The sequence below is a fragment of the Lagenorhynchus albirostris genome, chromosome 2, assembly GCF_949774975.1.
Source record: "Lagenorhynchus albirostris chromosome 2, mLagAlb1.1, whole genome shotgun sequence".
Taxonomy (NCBI): Eukaryota; Metazoa; Chordata; class Mammalia; order Artiodactyla; family Delphinidae; genus Lagenorhynchus; species Lagenorhynchus albirostris.
The window spans coordinates 119009270-119030860 of record NC_083096.1 but is presented as its reverse complement, the minus strand read 5'-3'; the positions used below and the strand labels follow the sequence as shown (position 1 = coordinate 119030860).

Here is a 21591-nt window from a genome sequence, read left to right as displayed (position 1 = left end):
CTTTCCCATGGCAAGAATGTATTTGTTGTTCCTTGTCCTTTCTATTGCCTCTCTTCCAAACAATCAGCCTGGCTTTTAAGCATTACACTTTCCCCATATAGCCCTTCCATAACAGGCTACAACTCCCTTTGCAAAAGTAATTGTGAATACTTGCTTCTTTCGTACATCTGGAACACACCAAAGAGCACTGATTGTCAGTGTATGAGGCTACCTGAAAATCTGCCACATCTCCAGCTACTATGTTTTTTCAGGCTATTTAGAATATTTAGTGCAATGCAGTCTTCATTATCCACTCTCTTTATACAAGCAAGTTTTTATCCTTGCCTGACTACACTAAAGTGCACTTAGAATCATATATCCATTCAGGATTCATTCCTCCCTAGGAGAGAAGATGTGAGCTGTACTCTGCTAGATTCTTGTCTGTAAAGGGTGACCTTGAAAGGTCCAGCAGGAAGTGGCCTCTTCAGTCCTAGATGCTTTGCCTCAGCTGTGCCTGCTCATAAAGTAAGCTTTCAGGCCATGGATCCTGGTAGCTATCAAGCATTGTTGCACAGGGAACAGACAATGCTTCACTACTGTCAAAACCTGCTCTTACACAAGGTAAAGAACGTCAGAAGCTGGAACTATAAATGATGTGGCATATTCTGAGGGCAGAAACCAATTTCTATAGAACACCTGCCTCATTTAAGGCTACCATATGACACATGGTTTCACAAGTGTTCAGAAAACTTCATTTACTTTACAAAACTCAATTAATTCTTGAGTTCCCTCCCTGGATAAAACAAAACTGCAGCTATAGTGAAGGCATGAGTAGCAGTCTTTACTGTGACAAGAAATAAAACCAAGAAAAGATCTGCAAAAGATGAACTTGAAATGGACATCCAGACACTGGTTCCTGGAAGCAGTGGTGGTGTTGCCTCTCTCCCTGGCCTGATCCCCGATGGCAAGAGCCTCCTTTCTCTGACATGCCCTCCCACGTGTTGGGTCTTGTATGGAATTAGAGGTCATGTTCCCAGGGTGGCATGGACCATTTTCAAGCAGGCAATGAAAAGACATCATAATGGGGGAAATGGGAAGATACTTGACCCGTAACGCTGCTTTATCACATCAACCCATACCCACCCCAGGGTGCTCCAACGGCCCATGGTCCACCAACAGCACACTCCTCCGATCAGATTAACGGTGGCGCCCAGTCACCTACCAAGCATGTTTCCAGTTTAAGCCGTCTCCGGCTCTCAACCACCACCCACTTCTCGCCTCCACCTTCCCATTCCTCTCTACAGACATAATTAACTAGTTGATTACTTACTAATCCTTCTGTTAGGGAAGATTCCAACCTCACTGTAAGGCCTTATTCTGAAATCTGTAAGGATTTGTGACACTAACAGGGAAAAAAATTCGAGACCAGCTAGCAAAACGTTCCTGAAGGATAGAAATACTCAAGATCTAAAAATTATCTTAAGGGGATGGAGTCAACACCCTCAATCCCCTTTTCTCCTTACTCCCAGCTGCCTGTTATGAAACACCGGTAACCTTAGGAATAAATGATAAATTCTGTGACAATTAGGTTTCTTCCTGGGAGCTCCTCGGGCATGCACGAGTAACTCGTGTGGCGGGGGGGGGGGGTCGGGGTCGGGGGGGGTCGGGAGAGATGAAAGGGTCGCACATTGCTACAGACCCCGACTCTGTTCCTTTGGCCACCTGGTCCCAGGTTGCTGCGTTCCGGGGTCGGCGCGCGCAGGAAAGCGCGCCAGGCGGTGGTGTGACACGGGGGGCGTGACTGCGAGCCCCCCGCGCGCACCCTTCCCCACCCCCGCGCCACGCTCCGCTCGAGCAGCGTGACTGGCCGCCGCCGTCGCCGCCCGCATACGGGAGGCTCAGAGCGCGGCGCGCCGAGCGGGACAAGCAGGCGGGCGGGCTGCTGCCTGGCGTCGGGCGGGCTGCTGCCTGGCGTCCGCCGCGCTGTTCTCCTTCCTCCGCTCCCTCCGCTCCCTCCGCCCCCTCCGCCCCTCCGCTGGCGGCCGCGCAGCCTAGAGCCCGGGAAGCCGCGGCTCCGAGCCCGCAGCTCCGGCGTGGGGACCAGCACCGAGGAGGGGGCGGTGGGAGCTCTGAGACCACAGTCGCCACGGAGAGGCGGAGGGGGGCCCGGCCTGGGTAGGCAGAACCGAGCGCGTATTTCCGCGTGAGAGCGAGGGCTGCGCGGTGTTCGGTGTGGACACCGCCAGCCCCAGCCCTGATCGCCGCAGCCCGGGAGCCTCCCGCCTGCGCCCCAGGGCGCGCGCGGAACAGCCATGAACACCAACGAAGCCAAGGAGTATCTGGCCCGGAGGGAAATCCCGCAGCTTTTCGAGGTAGGGGGCTAGGTCTGGCAGAGAGGACGGGAGGGTCGGGGAGGGCATCCCCGGGGCTCGGGGTGAGAGGCCGTTCGCCGTCCCACCTTGCCGACGCGAGGCACGGAAGTGAAGACGCTTGCGGAAGCTTGCTCGCCTGCTTGCCCAGGGGTAGCTGCCTGTCTGGCGGGTTGCGGGGTCCTTGTCGGAAGGCTGGACTCAGAAGCCTCCATCTCGAAAATCAAGTTTCAGTCTTCGAACAGGGTTCTGGAAGCAGGCTGCCCCCAGCGCATCCCTCCCATGTGGACCCCCAGGATGGGCTGCTGGCAGCGGCCGGCCGCGCTCTCCCGGTGTGAGGATCAGGCCAGGTGGGTACGCTGGCGCCCAGCAGCCAGCAAGGACTCGGAACTGGGAATCGAGAGCCTTAGTCCCTTCGCGCGCCGAGGGTTGGGACCCCCGTGTTTACGGGGAAGTGAGGACGAAAGCAGCCCACCACAGGGACAGCTTGGGGGAGAGGGATGAAGATGCAAAAAACAAATCCAAACCCATCAAGTGCAGCGCTACCTCCCGGGTGGCTCTCACCCAGCGCTGCTCTGCGCTTTCGGTGAATGAACTCCTGAGCACGTTTCCCCGTCACCTTGGAAGGGATGGTTCTCCTTCCTCACCTCCCCAGCCCATAGCTTTCGCCTGTCCTCACCAACCCATGTAGAGAAGGCGAATCGGAGAGGGAGTGGCGAGGCGGGCGTGACTCCTGTTGCTCTGTCTTCCGACCGCATCACAGCATCATCTGCACCAGAGACCCGGGAAATGGGGAACACTTTGGGAATGTGGGAGAGGAGGCTTGATGGATGAACTAGAACCTTGGTTAGTTCTAAACCATAGGCTACGTCGCGGATCGTCTTGTTTCCTTTCCTTCTCTCCGTATTTGAATTTTAGAACATTCCTGAATCCTATGTGTTTTTACTTAGGTTAAGGGAAAAAAAAAAATGGAAGCGAGCCAAGCTTCATAGAGCGACCTCTGAAACCTGTTCTCCCATTTCTGAAAGGTGATAGACTGTGGACTGATACAGTAAACTAAAAGTTATGCGTTGCTCGTTCTCCTATTTGGGGAGTTTGTTCTGCTAAAAGGAATTTTATAACACTACTTGGGAAAATAATCTTGTCTCTGTTTTCCCAAATTATCTTTAAATGGGCCGCCATAATTACAGATCTCCATTTTCCTCTCACCTCCATAAGCCACCGGTTTCAGGTCCATCTGAAGACAAGATTTCCAGGTAAATCACCCACTGAGCACAAGCCTAGTATGTGAAACCCCAATCTAGCAAGTGTGTTACTAGTATTTGAAAATAATCAGGAGGTGTTGCATAAGGACAGGTCTTGGGGGTATGCAGGATTCTCGTTAAGAGTTTTTCTTTTCTTTTTTTTAATTTTCAAAAACTAAATATGGAGATGAAGAGCTTGCAGGGTTTTGTCATAAATACTGCTACTGAGATCAATGTCATCCCTAAAAGAGTAATTAGAAACATCTGCAGCAGGGCCACCTGATTGCAAAGTGCTTCTTAATAGTACACCTTTTTTTCTATATAAATGTGAGTAGTGTTTTTCCGCCTTGGTAACCACAGAGGATTTTGATAGCTTGTGTATGAAAATCTACACTGTGCAAATAAGTGATGGCAGGCATTTTTGTTCAGGTGCTATGCTTTTCCTTGGCTTTTCTGCATATGAATGTGATGTTTTAAAATAGTGCACACCCAGAAAGGGAAGTCAACTTGCTTAGGTGAAATACAGATATACAGTGTATTTAAATGCAATCCAAGGCAATGGGAAGCTGGAAGGAGACTGCTGGTGACCTCCAAAAGCTCCATCCTTCCAGTAAGAAGAATCTGTGCTGTGCACAGCACAAGAGAGAAGTAGAACTTGGCAGTTCTCCATGTGATGAGTGTAGACAGCAAAACCAAATGCTTTAAGTTTCCAAACTTAAACCAAACGCTTTAAGTTTCCAAACTTAAACCAAACACTTGAAGTTTGAGGGAGATTTTCTCCCTCAAAACCACAGTGTAGGTATACAAAGTTTCTAGGCATACAAAGTTTAGCAGTTAGATATCTATCAAGCCCAAAACATTGGGCACAGTTGTGGATACTAGACACCATTGTAGACCAAGTGATTGATTATTGAATCTACATATTGTCAAGCAACTAGCTGTATCTAACTGACCTTTTCAGATTTCTTTCTGACTTGAAACATCATATGGGCTAAATGGGATATCTCTGGTAGGTTCAAGTTTGAAATGTGTTTCCATTTTTAGATGAGTTCTTAACTCTAGTTAACCTTATGGTGTGTATATTGATCTTGTATCGCTGTACCTTAGAGCAAAGATTTGGCAATTAATTTGAATACTGGGGCAAGTCAAATTAGATTGTTCAGGTTCTCAAAGGGTTGACTCAAGTAGACCGAGTAAAAAATGTTTGCTGGTTGTTTTGGATCCCCGATTCTGGCTGACTGTTAGAAGAATGGATTTAAATTATCTATGAAGGAGTGGACCTCATTCCTCCTTCTAAAATCAGTACCCTTTGTGGAGTCAGGTATGTTTAGGGAGGCTGGAACCATAGTTTCCAGTAAAAAAAAAAAAATCTTCATTGAGTGCGTTCACTCATTTTAGGCAATAATAGGGATCAAAAAACTAAAAACCTAATCTTGAGTGACTTGAATTGCAGTTGGATTATGTATGGGGCACAGAAAATCTGGCACTTTTTAAATCCCATATCATATTTTTTGCAAGATGTAGAGAGAGGAATATATGGGTTTTGGAATCAAAACCATTGACTTGGAATCCTAGGCCTACGAGTTTCTAGCTGAGTAACCTAGATCAACTCACTAACATCTCTGAGTCAGGATTTCCTAGTCTATAAATGGTGATAATAATGCCACATAGGGCTGAAAGTGCATTGGGTAAGCTAAAGCATGCAAAGATACTGAGTAACCCCTGCCACAGAGTTAGCTACATTGAGGTAGGAGGAATCCGAGGAGTTAAACACAATGTGTGTGTGTGTAGCACAGACCCTGACATACAAACTGGTTGTGGATGTGGATGCCCAGGTTAGTTTTTTCTGCTCCCTCTGCAGTTGAACTCCTCTGATTGAACATTCTACCCTACGTTATTTAGGATTTCAGAGAACAAATGTACCTGGTAGGAACTGCCTACCATTTAGAGCAAATTGCACAAGAATAATTTGAAAATAAAATACTGTATTTAGGAAAGATGTCAGCTTTTCAAAGGTGTATATTTTGTGCATTAATAATGGTGGTAATAATCCTCTATGCTTTTTCCATGAAATACTCCAAAGGAAAATATTTTGCACATCAGTTCAGTTCCCAGGAATCAGCATTTCCAAATTTATAGCATTTTTAGAAATTAATACTTATGAAATATCAGACACCAGGTTTTCCTCTGTAATATCAATGGATATTGTAGTGATTTATTATATATCAAATGTGTTTATTTAAACTCAGTCTTTATGTTTTGAGTGAAATTTTTTTTCTAAGTAGAGAACAGTTCAGTATGTACCTACCTTGTGCGAGGGAAAGTGTCAGAGGCTGGATATTGTGAAATAAATAAGACCCACACTGTATTGTTGAAGAGTTTGTAGGTTAGAAGAGGAGACCAACACATAAACTGGTGGTTTTAGTATGAATGACAGGTAAGATAGTTTTTTCTGGGTATCATGAACACCAAGGAAGGGTGTTGGGTCCACAAGCCAACCTGAGGGCTCAGGGGAGACTTCCTGATGATGATGATGATGACGATGATGATTACAACCACCAACATTTATTATTTACTATGTTCCAGGCACTTAATATGTACTTTACAAATATTTACGTACATTATATGTATGTAAAATACATTATATTTACAAAATATTTACATTTTTTAATCCTTAAAAAATCCTCTGAAACTGAGGCTTGGAGCCTTTAAGGATGGGTAGGAATGAGATAAATCATGACTGGGGCATTTTTACACACTGCACTTTATCTCATATTGATAAGGTTCTTCTATTTTAAACAGTATAGTTGGCCTTAATGGTTTAAAAGACAGAGAATGCTGAGCTGAAAACTAATTGGTCAAGAATTTAAGGGGGTATTTAAATTATTCAATCAGAGCATAATTTCAACTCTAATTGTTTATTTTTTTTAAATGCAAAGAATCAAAACAACCCAGAATTTAAAGATGGGATATACACTATTTTGACAAAGGTGCTTTAAAAACATATTTTCTATGGGCATATTGTGTTGTATTTCAGAGCCTTTTGAATGGACTGATGTGTTCTAAGCCTGAAGACCCAGTAGAGTACTTGGAAAGTTGTTTACAGAAAGTAAAGGAACTAGGCGGCTGTGACAAGGTGAAGTGGGATTCATTTGTAAGCCAGGAGAAGAAGACCTTACCTCCGCTCAATGGAGGGCAGTCACGGAGATCCTTTCTAAGAAATGGTAATGTATTTGTAGAATAATAGACAGTTTATACTTAGAGCAATTTTCTTTAAAACCTATCATACAAACTGTAGGCAATGATTTAATTTAGTAGGTTTCCCAGCACCTAAAAGGATATTTGGCCCTGGAATGTGACTATTCTGTCTCTGCTACTAATTCTAATCACCTCCATGATAAGACAAACAAAATTACATACCGTTGTATGTAATTTTGTAAGCTCAATGAAATTTTTTACTGACTTCATTAATTTTGTTTATTCTTCTTAATTAATTAATTTATTTTTGGCTATGTTGGGTCTTCATTGCGGTGCGCGGACTTCTCATTGCTGTGGTTTCTCTTGTTGTGGAACATGGGCTCTAAGCACGGGGGCTTCAGTAGTTGTGGCATGCGGACTCAGTAGTTGTGGCGCACGGGCTTAGTTGCTCTGTGGCATGTGGGATCTTCCTGGACTAGGGCTCGAATCCTTGTCCCCTGCATCGGCAGGTGGATTCTTAACCACTGCGCCACCAGGGAAGTCCTGACTTCGTTATTTTGTAAAATGAATTACATTAGCAAACTGAATTTTTCTTAAAATTGCAAATTAGACTTTTCCAAATAAATGAGTGGTTGACAGACAGAATTGATAGTTATTGTATAACTACCACATTTTTTGATTAACTCAGAAGAGATTTAACTTATTACTGTGTTTCCAAATTCAGAGTTCATATTAATGCATCTGCATAAATGCATGTAAAGTTTATACCAGTTAACTCAAGAAGAATTTATTTAGCAGCTACTGAATGCAATGCATGAGATTAGGCATTTGGGTGCTACAAAAGAAATGGGATGCATAAACTTGTTTAACAGTTTTAGGGATAGTTTGGAACTAAGAACTGGAATTCACTAGAGGAGATTCATGGTATTCCAGCTTTCTGAAATATGTGCTTATCAAAATTAGTTCAAAATCAGCTAAGCAGCCTTTTGGGCTCCAGATAAAATAGAGAAGTACAATAGTATGTGCAAAATGAAATCAGTTCCAAATCAGAGGAAACCAATTAATTCTTTCCCAGTGGCCCAAATCATTCTGTTTTCAAAATTTAAGCCATTCTCAAAAATTGTACCATGAAAAGTTTCAGTTATACAGACAGAATTTGAAGCGGAGACAATTCTATTTGCAATAAATACAAAGGGGAAATAAATCTTAATTTGTTTTATCTTACTTAGTCATGACCCACTTAGATTTTATTTGAACATGATGTGGGGAAAAGTCAGAGTGTGTTAATTTTTAAGAAACACAAGCAGGGAGAAAAAGCAGAAATGACGTTGTCTCAGAAACATCTCCAGAGAGGAGAAGACTCCTTCCCTGTCAATCCAGGGTCACCACTAGGTGATTTAGGCTTGGGTGCTCAAGAGAGAACCTTTAAGCAGTTACCACTGCAGCACACCACTTGGTAAATTACTGCTTAAGTGAATAAAATGATATTTTTGTGAGCTTGAAGGGTTCATACACCTTCCCAAAAGGGCTAACTTCCTTCCCAGGGTGTCATCATATGTTAGAATCTGGCTCAATGTTAAATACATGCCCTAGGCCCTTGTTAAATCAAGTGACATAAATATGGGGAATTTCTTTTTAAACCTTAAAGCACTAACAAACCTTAGGTATTACTGGATTTAGTCTAAGATATTTTTACGTTCTTAAATTTAAGTCTAAGAGGATGTGACATTCACTTAGTCGAAAAGCTGGTTATATAAAGTGGCCATTTTGTAACAAAATGAAATTTGAATGCTTCTGTTTTATACTGTTACTTGACTTGATTATATGTAGAAGCCAGGCAGGCCAAGTATGTAATAGAGAATGGTGGAGACTGTGGTCAAACTAGAGAACAGACCTAGACTGAACAATCATTGTCTAAAGGGAGTCAAGCACAAATTTTGGAAAAATGTCGAGCTGAACAAAGCACATCTATGAGGCTACGTTGGGCCCACAGATGACCAGTTTGGAACTCTTGATCTAGCAGGATAAGCTAAAATAGGAATGGAAAATGTAGATTTAACTTTCATTAGAACTGAAATCACTAGTTAATTTTAGAATCTCCATATCTGCTAGTACTTTACCAGAATTCCAACTCAGAGATCTTTTAATTAATCATCAAATAAAACCTTTCACATACTATGGTGACAAGAATGTTGTATCACACTGTTTAATATCTAGAATGTAGGCTAAAAGACAGAAAATGGTTTCTAAACTGATTAATCCTATAATAATAAAATATTATTTTATGAAATGCTTTGCACGTGTGTGCTTTGTAGGTTTTTAACTATGATTTACAGAATAGCTTATTAAAATCGACAAAATTGCTAACTTCCCTGTAACTGTAAGCACTATTATTATATCTAGAAACAAAAAGTGATTCATGCATTTTTTTGCTGAAGTATTGACATCACCATGCTAATATATAATTATCATGAAAAATTATTCCGTGAAATAGAACATTTTAATAATTTTTAAGCAAATTACTTTCCTAAGTAAAAATATGATAAAAGCAAGGATAAATTATTAGCTGACAGTTCTTTAAAGCATTGTACCGTAAATATGAGGTGAGCATCCATTTTTTCCTACCGTTTGTATACAATTGAACAAATAATTACTCACAAATAAGAGTTTTAGTCCCATAGCTCCAACTGTCCATAGAGCTTTTCTTCTGGAATATCTCGTTGTCAGCTTTACTCAACATGTCCAAAACCAAACATATCATATTTGCTTCAAAACCAGCCCTCCTCCACTTATTGAGTACTACTATGTGTCAGACACTCTTTTAAGACCGAGAATGTAACCACCAAAAAATAACAAACATGGCGCCTGCCCTCATGAACAAACATGGCACCTGCCCTATAGTGATGAAGTCAGGTGTTAAAAATATAATTAGAAGCACAATGGATGCTATAGAAAATACCATATGCTATAGAACTAACCATATTAACAGGCAGATGGATCCAACCTAAGCCGGGGTTCAGGGTAGGCTTCCTGGAGGAAGTGATATGCTAATACTAAGAGACGGAGAGGTGAGTAGGTGTCAACTAGAGAAGGATGGAGATGAGAGTATACTAATGAACAGAGAACAGAGATTTCTGACATAGAGGAAGAAGCCAGGATAAAGACAGGAAGGAGAGAAGCCCAGTATTTCTAGAGCATAAAAGAGAGGGCAGAAAGATACTGGATGAAATGCAATATGTTCCTTATTGTTTTAGACTTGACACCTGGCAATTGTTTTTGAGCTGTCATCTTCTGTCATCTCTCATATCTGAATCCGAATCATATCCTTCATATCCAACCACTCATTTCCATTTCCCCTATTTCCCCTCTAGTCTAAGCCCTCACCTCTTACCTGTGAACTACTTCAACAGCCTCCTAGCTGCTACCCTAGCTACCTCCTAGCTTCTCCCTACTCAAATCCATTCTAATCACCACCAGGTTAATTTTCCTAAAAAATATATTTCATATTTCATCATGTCATTTCTCTACCCCCCAGAAACCTCCACTGGCTTTCTACCAGATTAAAGCTAAACCCTTTACCCTGGTGATCAAGGCCCTCCACATTGTGGCCACACTCTACCTACCCATCTTCTGGCTTTTCTCCATGGGCACCATCTACTTCAGCAAGATTGTTCTCTTTGTTATTGGTTCAGCAAGTATTTATTGGACACTAACTTTGTGCCAAGCATAGTTCTAGCTCCCAGGGATACAAAGTTCCAGATAGGAAAGGTCCCTGCTGTTATAGAACTTATTCTAGTGGGAGAGGACAAACAATGGTGAAGTGGTAGGTGCTGTGCAGAGCATTATTGTAAGGGATGATGTCCTTGAAATTAACTGGCTGGCTACCCTAGATTAAAAGGTCAGTAAAGTCCTCTTATAGGAGGTGACATTTAAGCTGAGGTGTGAATGACAAGAAGCAGTCAGCCATGGGATCAACAAGGAAAGAACATTTCAAGCAATGGACTGTGGTGTAGGAGCAAGCAACTCGTAGAGTCTACAGTAGTCCAGATAAATGATGGCGGCTTGGGGATGAGTTGTGGTAGTGGAGATGGAGAAAAACGTGTGCATTTGGGATATGCTTTGGAGAGAAGTCTATGGGAATAGATATGAAGAGTGAGGGAAGAAGGTAATCAATGATAATGCTTAGAGTTTTGCCCTGCATTGGGTGAAGCCGTTCAATTTCAAGGCAGAACTGGATAATATTGTTAGTGCCTTTCCTGACATAGCTCTTCCCAGAATTTTCTAAAGAATACCCACTGTCGGGACTTCCCTGGTGACGCAGTGGATAAGAATCCGCCTGCCAATGCAGGGAACACCGGTTCAATCCCCGGTCCAAGAAGATCCCACATGCTGCGGAGCAGCTAAGCCCGTGCACCACAACTACCGAGCCTGCGCTCTAGAGCCCACGTGCCACAACTACTGAGCCCACGTGCCACAACTACTAAGCCCGGGTGCCTAGAGCCCATGCTCCACAAGAGAAGCCACCACAGTGAGAAGCCTGCACACTGCAGTGAAGAGTAACCCCCACTCGCCACAACTAGAGAAAGCCTGCACACAGCAACGAAGACCCAACACAGCCAAAAATAAATAAAATTAAAAAAAAAAAGAATATCCACTGTCATCTGTAGACTACTTCACTCTTTTCGTGGAATTAAAGTGAGTTCCATGAGTCAGTAGTCAATGACCTCATTTACTGTATCAACAGAGAATGGAAAGTTCTACCTGATCTCCAGAGGAAATGTGAGTATTATGCCGTGCTAAAATCCAGTAATCCGCTTAGCCAAATTACTCATGGCAGGCCAGGTGACCTCCGTCTCCTTTGTGCAGGTGCTTTTTGGGTAGTTAGGGCTTCTCTTTGCCTCCTTGAATACCAGCACATGAATGAGGAAGGAAAGATCCATGAATCAAACAGCAGTAGCTGGTAGAGAGCATCTGCTTCACTTGGGCTTGCCGGCTCTGTCCTCTGATCTATTTGAACATGTCATTTGTATTTCCGATTCTGAGTCTTTGTGTTTCGTTTCTACCAACTGAGAAATACTTTCCACTTTTCATCACCTGTTCTAGTCTTTCGAAGTTCAAGTCCTGCCTCTTTTGCAGTCTTTTTCTAGCACTCCTGCCTAAATGGATCTACCCATCAATTGAACTCCTATGGTGTTTACCATAAGAGATATTCATTTTAGCACTTATCCTGCCTGGTGTGCATACCGCTCTCAGATATAAACATGTGAGCTCTAGTTTGTAAGCTCTGTGGGGACAGGACTACCTCTTATTGTATTCTTCTACTGAACCATCCTCAACACACTAACATGTCTGACAATAAATAGCAAAGATTTATTGCTGTTGTAGATGTAAATCTTCATAGTTACCTTTTTAAATCAAGATTAAAGATAATAAATATTGAGAATGTAAAGTTAAGTGATGTTGAAAGATGTTCCAAATATAGAAATTGTTTGCTACTCTTTACCTGTCTTGTGACAGTACCTTAAGTTTTTGTGCATTATGCCACCAAGCCATTCCACTGGACTACAGCAGGGTACCTGGATCGTAGTGATTGCGTATCTATATTTATGGATAAATGAAACACGTTGTGCATAAGCATTGCCTCGATCGGCAGCTGCATATGGTTATCAAAGTTGTGAAGGTGTGTGCTACAAAACTCTAGGAGCACCATTTTCAGTGACTAGGATGTATACCAACTACCAAGCAAGACTAGGCAGTACTTAAGAAGGTTCCTCGAGGGCAGAGGTTGGCAAACTATGACCCATGGCCAAGTCTGGCTCACTGCCTGTTTTGTTTTGTTTTATTTTGTTTTGTGGTACGCGGGTCTCTCACTGCTGTGGCCTCTCGCGTTGCGGAGCACAGGCTCCGGAGATGCAGGCTCAGCGGCCATGGCTCACGGGCTTAACTGCTCCGCGGCATGTGTGATCTTCCCGGACCGAGGCACGAACCCGTGTCCCCTGCATCGGCAGGCAGACTCTCAACCACTGCGCCACCAGGGAAGCCCCTCACTGCCTGTTTTTTATAAACAAAGTTTAATTGGAATACAAGCACATCCATTTGTTTATTTGTTTATTGATTGATTGATTGATTGAATTCTTGGCCATGTTGGGTCTTCCTTGCTGCGTGCGGGCTTTCTCTAGTTGGGTGAGCGGGGGCTATTCTTCGTTGCGGTGCTCAGGCTTCTCATTGTGGCAGCTTCTCTTGCAGTGGAGCACGGGCTCTAGGTGCACGGGCTTCAGTAGCTGTGGCACGCGGGCTCAGTAGCTGTCGCTCGTGGGCTCTAGAGCACAGGCTCAGTAGTTGTGGCACATGGGCCTAGATGCTCTGCGGCATGTGGGTTCCTCTCGACCAGGGCTTGAACCCGTGTACCACGCCTTGGCAGGCGGATCCTTAACCACTGAGCCACCAGGGAAGTCCCCATTTATTTATTGTCTACAACTGTTTTCCTGGCTAAGTGGAGTATGAGACTCTCTGTTCCTCAAAGTCCACAATGTTGATTATCTGGCCCTTTAAGGAAAAGTTTGCTGACGACTTAAGGGGACGGGAGTCTTCTTCCAGTTGAAAAAAATCAGACTCATTTCATTTTTAAATTTCTTCAACTAATTGGTTAAGTGCAAAAAAATGTTTAATTGTGCTTTTTTTTCCGTTTCAAAGTTATCTTACTCTTTTGCAGTAATGCCTGAAAATTCAAACTTTCCTTATCGACGGTATGATCGGCTCCCTCCAATCCATCAATTCTCCATAGAAAGTGACACAGACCTCTCAGAGACTGCGGAGTTAATTGAGGAGTATGAGGTCTTTGATCCTACTAGACCTCGACCCAAAATCATTCTTGTCATAGGTACGAGGACAGAAAGCAAAATTTTCATACTGTTGCTCACTTTGTTTATATATTTACATTTCAAAAATTATGTCAACTATACATCATATTTGCAAGTAGTTGGATAATGACAAACAATGGAAACAAAAGCTTTAGAGACAGTAGATGGAAATATTTTTAGCATACTTTTCAATAAAACATATATTGTTATTATATAATCTAATGCTTATTGCACTTTTATAGAATCTCATTACAATGTCGTAGAAATTCTCTGTAATAAATGAAGATTTACCATCTTATGGTTTTTATTTGCTTAATTTTTAACGTAGATAGCTGAGTCCATTAGAAGTTTTCTAAACATGACATGTTTTTTCCCTTTAATTCAACAAATTGAATTTTTATTCACTATTAACTTCAGAGCAAAAAGTAAACAACAATAATAATATGTTGGTAAAGATTCATGTAAATGAATCTTCCTTATGACAGACTGGCACCAATGATAAAATCTAAGTTTGATGTTATTAGACAAGCAAATCTAATAGAATAGTGTTTTACACAGCATGTAACATCTGAGTATTAATGAAAATAACAAGAATAATAGTTAATTTTTTAAATTGCCACTATGAATCTTATGTTGAATATGAAAATATAGGTCTGATGCCATTTCACAAGGATTAGATATTGAAAATGTCTTAAGTAATTTTGCAGAATGCATTTTTGACCACTTTTGCAAATTCTAACTTCCTCAAAAGCTATAAAATTTTGAAGAGTCCTGTCAACATGAAACATTTGTAGTCATTGTCTCACTTTCCAATTTGACTCAGCTTTCACAAAGATGACCAAAAGCAAAAATCTAGCATAAGATGTTAAAGCTGTTCTAGCCAGTAACTGTTAACCAAGGGCCCAATGTATACAGCCCCCAAGCAAAGAAGTACTGCTCCCACAAGATGTAATGATGATGGCAACTGGGGAAAAAACATGCAAATAAACCCACCAAACTAGAACAAGAATTTAAGTTCACCAGTCTAGAAGGAGGGATGTTTGTACATCTGTAAGTGTAATGAAAATGAAATTGCAAATATGTTTATCCCTGAATTGTTATATTATAGAAAAATAACTGTAAGACGAGAGTACAGAAATCAGGTTTCTAAAAGTCAAAATATTCTCATGGTTTATGGCAGCCATTATTATGCCATAAATCTCTATCTATTCTTGAAGGTGGAATTTTTGTGTGTGTGCTTAAAATTTTGGGGTTCTTACCTAGAAGACAAGGAAATGCTTCGTTAAAAAATACAGCTACAGGTGGAGAATAATTGGAAATTATTTCACCTTTTTAAAATGAGATAGTCTTTCATTTTTGTTTTTCTTGCTGTTAGTACAATATTGGCGATTATTATCAGGATAAACAAATGAAGGCTTGATTGTCCATGAAAAAGGTGTAAAACAAGTTGTTCTTGCATAAAACAGCACATATATGTGAATTTGTTGTGCATTGTGAATTTTATATGAAAATGATTAAACTATTTCAGTAAACTAAGATCTGTGGAGAAGATATAAATGCTTAAATCTCCTACACTTCACAGTTCTTTTTACTCAGTAAAATCAACTTGCTTCCCAAGGGTGTGATTTTGGTTTTAGACTTACACTGTGTGTTGTCATTTTATGTATTACAAGAATGATACAGAACCAATGAGTGTAAATAACTTTTAGAGGACTGAGATAAGAGAAGAACAGAAAAAGTGAATCTGAGGTTATCTGAGAAAATTGAGACAATTTTATGACTTTTGAGGAACTATAAAATAATTGTACCTGAACCTTACAAATTTTTATTAGTTCCAACCTGAAAAAGAGTGGGGGAGGTACAGATATCCACATCCAAATAAGCAAAATTTCCCTTCTGGCAATACAGATTTTTTTTTTTAAAGAAGGTAACCTTCTTGGCACAGATATTAATGAATCTCTCTTATGTTAGCATAATCATAAAATCTAAGAGTTAGATGGATCCTAATATTTATAAGTAGTAGAATTAAATAAATATAGCAAAATTAAACTTACTCTGGTTTCAGGGAGAAGAAAGTAAGATTAGTTTGTTAGGAAGCTCCGGTAATCAAACTCATCCAATAAATTAATGCTCTTCTCTGTCAATTGTGCTAATCGTATTTTTTTGTTGTCTGCTAATGCCTCCATTAATCGACAAAAAAATGTTTTTCCTTGAAGTGCCGTAACTTTCTTAGCATGTCTGAAGTTTTAAAAATTCAATATGTTCTCTTATGTTGATGATTTGTCAGATCAGGTGTGAAAATATGAAAGATAATTTTCATTCTTCAGGGATCAAATTAGTTTGAATTTGTCGATGGCATTGATCATATAATTATTTGTCTTCAAGCCAGTCCATGGTTTACCCATGGCTTAATAGGCCAAGAGCAGCTACTTGGAACCAAAACTTTTCATTTGTGAAGTAATGAATTTAATACAGTAGTAGTTTATAGTGGTAAGTCTAATAGGGTTCGATTTAGAGTTTCTTAGAAAGACAATGTCAAAAATGTAAACAAATTTCTATCATAAGTTTAATAAGGCAATGAAAAGGCAAAAACCAGTTTTATTAGGATCATTATTTGGGATTGAGGTTAAGGAAAGGGTCTCAGTATACTAGTTGATCTTAGAATTCTGCACATTAAAAATTTTAAAGAGGAAATAACCCCTAGCCAACCAAGTTCACTCACTCAGAACTCTTCTTACAAAATCCAGAACAAAGCAAAACAAACACCATTCTTTTTTGCTTATGTTATTTGCAACAAGAATTTCTTAAAATATACTAAATAATGGTATGTAAAATGATTGCTACCCCCAAAAAACTTGATAAATTGAATTAGTAGAGAGAACATCAACTCACTTTTCTATTGAATTTTTATTTTTAATATTGCTTAACCAATTATAATTATGTTTCAGTGAATAGCACCAAAAACAATTCATTACTTATTATCATTGACTTTTTAAAATATTTTTTCTACAGTCAATAATTTATGATTAAGTATTTTAAAATATTTTATTTTTATAATTGCCAACAAATAACAAATCAGACTGGGATGATTGTTATGTGCTTTATTTTGAAATTTGCTCAGACTTTAGATTCCAGTTAGTCTAGGTTGTCTAGAAATATAAATTTACTAAAATAATGTAATATGATTTAGAAATAAAATCTGAGACATACATTTTATAATTTTTTAGTGCTTATGCTTTTAAAAAATAAATGGCAGTTACTGATTATTGGTATTGGTTTATGTTTCAAAATATTGATTATTTCATGCTAATGTATCACAAAATCAAAACTATCATGAGTTCTACGAAATTGTTCTACCTTAAAGATCTCTTCCATTCACTCTGTATTTATTGCATAAAACTTCTTTTGAATTTTAAAGGATATAAGGCAAGGAGATGGATGAACAGACAATTCAAAGAAAGATTTAAATAAGCCATGTCAATATTGGTGTGCCTTTGGTTAAAACTAATTTTTACGTTTCACGAAACTGCACATTAACTCTTTGTTTGGATGTAACACATTTCTGCCATTGCAGTCATTGTTTTTTGTATCTCATAGATTTTTCTTTGATTGCAGAGGATAAAAGTATTAGAGTTTACACAGAAAAACGGGAGCGCTTTCTTTCAACTGCATTATTCAATTTTTAAAACTAGTAGTTTACTAAAATCGGTAAGAGAAAAAATGTCTCTTTCATCTAATACAATCAATCACGACAATTTTACCCTTTCCTCGGCTAAATCTACACCTTCTCTGCATTCAGAGGTAGCACTGAGATGCCACAAGTAGAATGGTTTCTGCCCTGGTACTGATCTAGACTCTGCATCTCAAGATGAAGATAATAGTTGTATGAAAGGGTGTTTCTTATTGTATCAGAAGGTCCCAATTTTGCCTGTTTTAAATGATAGGTGGTCCCGGAAGTGGAAAGGGTACTCAGAGTTTGAAAATCGCTGAACGTTACGGATTTCAATACATTTCTGTGGGAGAATTATTAAGGAAGAAGATCCACAGTGCCAGCAGCAATAGGAAATGGAGTCTTATTGCCAAAATAATTACCACTGGAGAATTGGCCCCTCAGGTACTGTTGTATAATTTGCTTCTGTTCTGCAAAGATTTTATACCACTTGTGAGTGTAAGTTTAACTGTGGTTTTTCATCTTTTTTCTTAAAAAAGGAAACAACAATTACAGAGATAAAACAAAAATTGATGCAAATGCCTGAGGAATTGGGCATTGTTATCGATGGATTTCCCAGAGATGTTGCCCAGGCTCTATCTTTTGAGGACCAAGTAAGAATGTCTCCTTATCTTTTAAATGACCTTTTTTTTTTTTGCTTAAATATTTGAGATTAAAAATATATATATATATATATATATTTCTTGGAAGACTTGCTCTTATTTGGAATGAATTCTAATCTGAAAATGAACAAGTACATTCATTTGGGTTGGCAGAAGGTCATTTCGTTGGCACACATGCTTAAAAACTGAACACAGTCTCTGCCAAAAAGAAAAGATAAAAACCAATAATAGAATTCATTATTTTTTAACAAAAATGCGCATCTCTCTACCTTTACTTCAGAATACTTTCCCTAAGATTGTATTTTTAATCTTTAATCACTTAAAACAAGCCTTATTCAGTACTGCCTGGGGATGTAAAATAGCACCCTACACTCACAGCTAAGGAAGCTCTCTTCACCAGTGTATGAAACACTAAACCACCTGTCTATAACGAGGCAGGGTTCAGTGTGCCAAAGTTTACTCAAATTTGAATAGACTATGCCTGCTCAATACCCAATAATCTATTTGAAAGAGAAATAAATCAATTAAAATATTTTGTATATCTGTTTAATCTTTGTAAAGCTAGTGTGTCTAATTTTTCATTGAAAAATGTTAATTACAAAAAATAACAAATTTTAAGTCCTGGTGTAAAAAGTGAACGTCCATTAATGGCCTTCTTCCATTCCACTGCCCATCCTCTCCTGAGACATAGAAATAGTGTTAAGCTTATTATATATCCTTCCAGGCCTTCTTCTATATACTACACTTTTACACACCCAGGCATGGACATGTGTGCATGCTCACATACAAATGCAGTTTTAATTTTCATAGCTATTTCCAAACTGTCCTCCAAAAAGAATTTTCCAAGTTATAGTCCCATCGATGTTGAATAACAGTATATTTCTCCAGACCCTTTCCAACCAGATATAATTCATATTTAAAATTTTTGCCAACCTGTTAAGTAAGAAACAGTATTTCACTTTTTATATTTATATTTCTTGAGTTATTACTGAGGTTAAGTATATTTTCAGATACTTATTCACCATTTGTATTTCTTCCCTGTGTGAATGCCTGCTTTCCTTTGCCTATTTTTCTACAAACTTGTTTTTCTTTTTCTTATATAGAGAAGCCTTTAATATATGACCGATATTATATCAAGGAGAACTAAGTCAAATAAGTTGTCAGTTTATGTCTCATATAAAAGAAGTGTGGAGTTAGGCAGTTCAAGGCCAAAGATGGCTTCATGAAAGCTGTCTTTGAATATTCACATTAACTGTTTTGGGGATGCTTATTGTGCTGCAATATCTTTCTCTCCTCCTCAGATCTCTCCCTCCCACAGCAAGTCCAGAACCTCTATCTTACTCAGCTTACGGGCTTGGTTCTAATTGCTCTGGCCTCGAAGAGAGAAAAACTAGAAAAATCAATTTTTTGTTTTTGCTATTGTTGCCAAATGATATTGCTGTTGAAAATGGGTACTATGTCAGCCATTCCATGTGATTCGTGGCTACAGTGGAAGCATGAGAGCCAATCAGGCAGGAATTCACACCCAGACCTGGTCCACACTTCATTTCAAATGAAATGCACTTGGCGAGTACAAGCAGAAAAGCTGAGTGATTCTTTCTGTCTCTCGCTTTTCAAACATGCTATGTCTCTTGCTTCTCCCCTGGATAATAACTCAGGCAGATCCTAGAGTTTTCCTGGTCACAGATAGTTTCATTTTTAGGTATTAAAAAGCCCAGTCCACAATTACATCTCAGTAAAGCCGGAAAAAAATTTAAAAAAAAAACCCCAGCCCAATATAAATCAAAACTTCAGTTTCTCACTCAGTTTAACATGTCTGCTATCCTCAGCTTGGGCCTGGTTCAGGCTCAGAAACCTAAAGTGTTGTCTCAGAATCCTGAAATTCTTCCTTATGTTGCAATGGGGCAAGTCGTGAGGAAGGGGCAGAAAATGCATGACTCTCCAGCAGCTCTCTCTGCACACCTGATCAGTCTCCACCTTCTCTTCTATAGCCTGGTCATGAGTGATGGGCCTTCACCACAATGGGTGAAGGGTCACGGTATCAGTTTGGGGACACCTGCTAGCAGATTCCATGAGATGGTCTGGTATCTCTCTGTAGAATGTACAGTCACTTGCATTTACTGTTCTGAGCCACACTTCTGAGGCTAGGAAAGTCCAATGTAACATTTTCTTAGGTTGCCACTGTAGCAGCCTAGAGGTTCTTGCCCCCTCAGGCAGTCCAGTGGTGTCTGAAGTTGGTGCTGCCTTTGATGAGCTGCAGGAGTTCGGAGAGTGCGGAGGCAAAGCTGCAGGGTTTATGTAAAGCAAAGTGTTAGGGTCAGTCCCTATACTCCACACCCTATATAGGCTTAAGCTCCTGTGATGTCATTTTTTTGGGTACCATTTCTGACACCAAATGTGTGGGGAGTTTCCACACCAATTCTCCAATCCTCTGACACCAACTAGATGTCCAAGAATTGAATTCAACTCTGACACTAAATATCTGGAGTTAGCACAGACGCTGCAGGCTAAGGCTCAGTCCTACATGACTGCCCCCCGCTTCAGACATCATTCAAAAGTCCTAAGGGCACCTGTATTCTCTCCAAACAGCTGTAAATTTGGAGCTTTCCATGGCATCCCCCACAGATTTGATAATTCACTAGACCAACTCACAGAAATCAGGAAAATGCTTTATTTACATTTACCAGTTTATTATAAAGAAGACAACTCAGAAAAAAAAAAAAAAAGAAGACAACTCAGGAACAGCCAAATAGAAGAGATGTGTAGGGCAAGGTATGGGGTTGACGATGGCAGGGACCTTGCATGCCGTCTCTGGGTGCACCTCCCTCCCAGCACGTCAGTGTGTTCACAAACACAAAAGTTCCCCAAACTTCATTGCTGAAGAGTTTTTATAACCCAGTCTTCCCCTTCCCCTCCGTGGAGGCAGGGGAATGGGGCTGAAAGTTCTCACCTTCTTGTCTCATGCTTGGTCTTTCCAGCAAACCAACTCCATCCTGAGGCTATCCAGTGGCCCTGCCCTGAGTCACCTCATTAGCTTAGACTCAAGTGTAGTCAGAAGGTGCTAATACAAACAACAGAAGACATTCCTATCACTCAGGAAATTCCAAGTGTTTTAGAAGCTCTGTGTCAGGAATCAGGGACAAACACTAAATATATATATTTTATTATACCACACTCCTCAAAGTTTTTCTTTAACCAGCTTTTTTTTTTTTACTGAACATGTGGACATGTATAAACACACAGGCAGAAATTTTTCCCCAAGACTTCCTCACAGGTCCAGAGCATAAGAAGAGATGGATTTCTGACATCAGCGATATACACTAGTGATGGTAAGACCATTGTAACAAAAAGACCTAACACTTAAGTGCACAAAGAAGTGTACTTTTTTTTTCTCATAAGGAAAAATGTCAACATGAACAGTCCAGATTGACTGGGCAGCTTTTCTCCTTGAGATCATTTAGGTTTTTTCCAAGTTGTTGTTCTGCCACCTCCTAGGCCATGTCATCATCTGTCTGATCGAAGCAGGGTTGCCATCACATATGGGTTCCAACTGGCACATAGGGGAAGAGAACACGAAGGTCTGAAGTCCCAGATCTGGAAGTGGCATCC

The 21591-nt window shown here is 40.2% G+C and overlaps 1 protein-coding gene across 3 annotated transcripts in view; it reads left to right on the top strand.

Moving 5' to 3' along the window:
- Positions 1-2011: 2011 nt before the first annotated feature.
- Positions 2012-21591, top strand: part of AK5 (adenylate kinase 5) — a 239594-nt gene continuing 220014 nt past the window's right edge. For 2 of the 3 annotated variants that reach the window (XM_060142522.1, XM_060142521.1), the window contains exons 1-5: positions 2012-2351; positions 6630-6816; positions 13503-13670; positions 17595-17764; positions 17860-17973. In XM_060142522.1, the coding sequence (XP_059998505.1) occupies positions 2292-2351; positions 6630-6816; positions 13503-13670; positions 17595-17764; positions 17860-17973 (699 nt within the window). In that variant the 5' untranslated portion in view covers positions 2012-2291. The remainder of the gene's footprint in view (positions 2352-6629; positions 6817-13502; positions 13671-17594; positions 17765-17859; positions 17974-21591) is intronic. The other variant, XM_060142523.1, reaches the window with a different exon arrangement.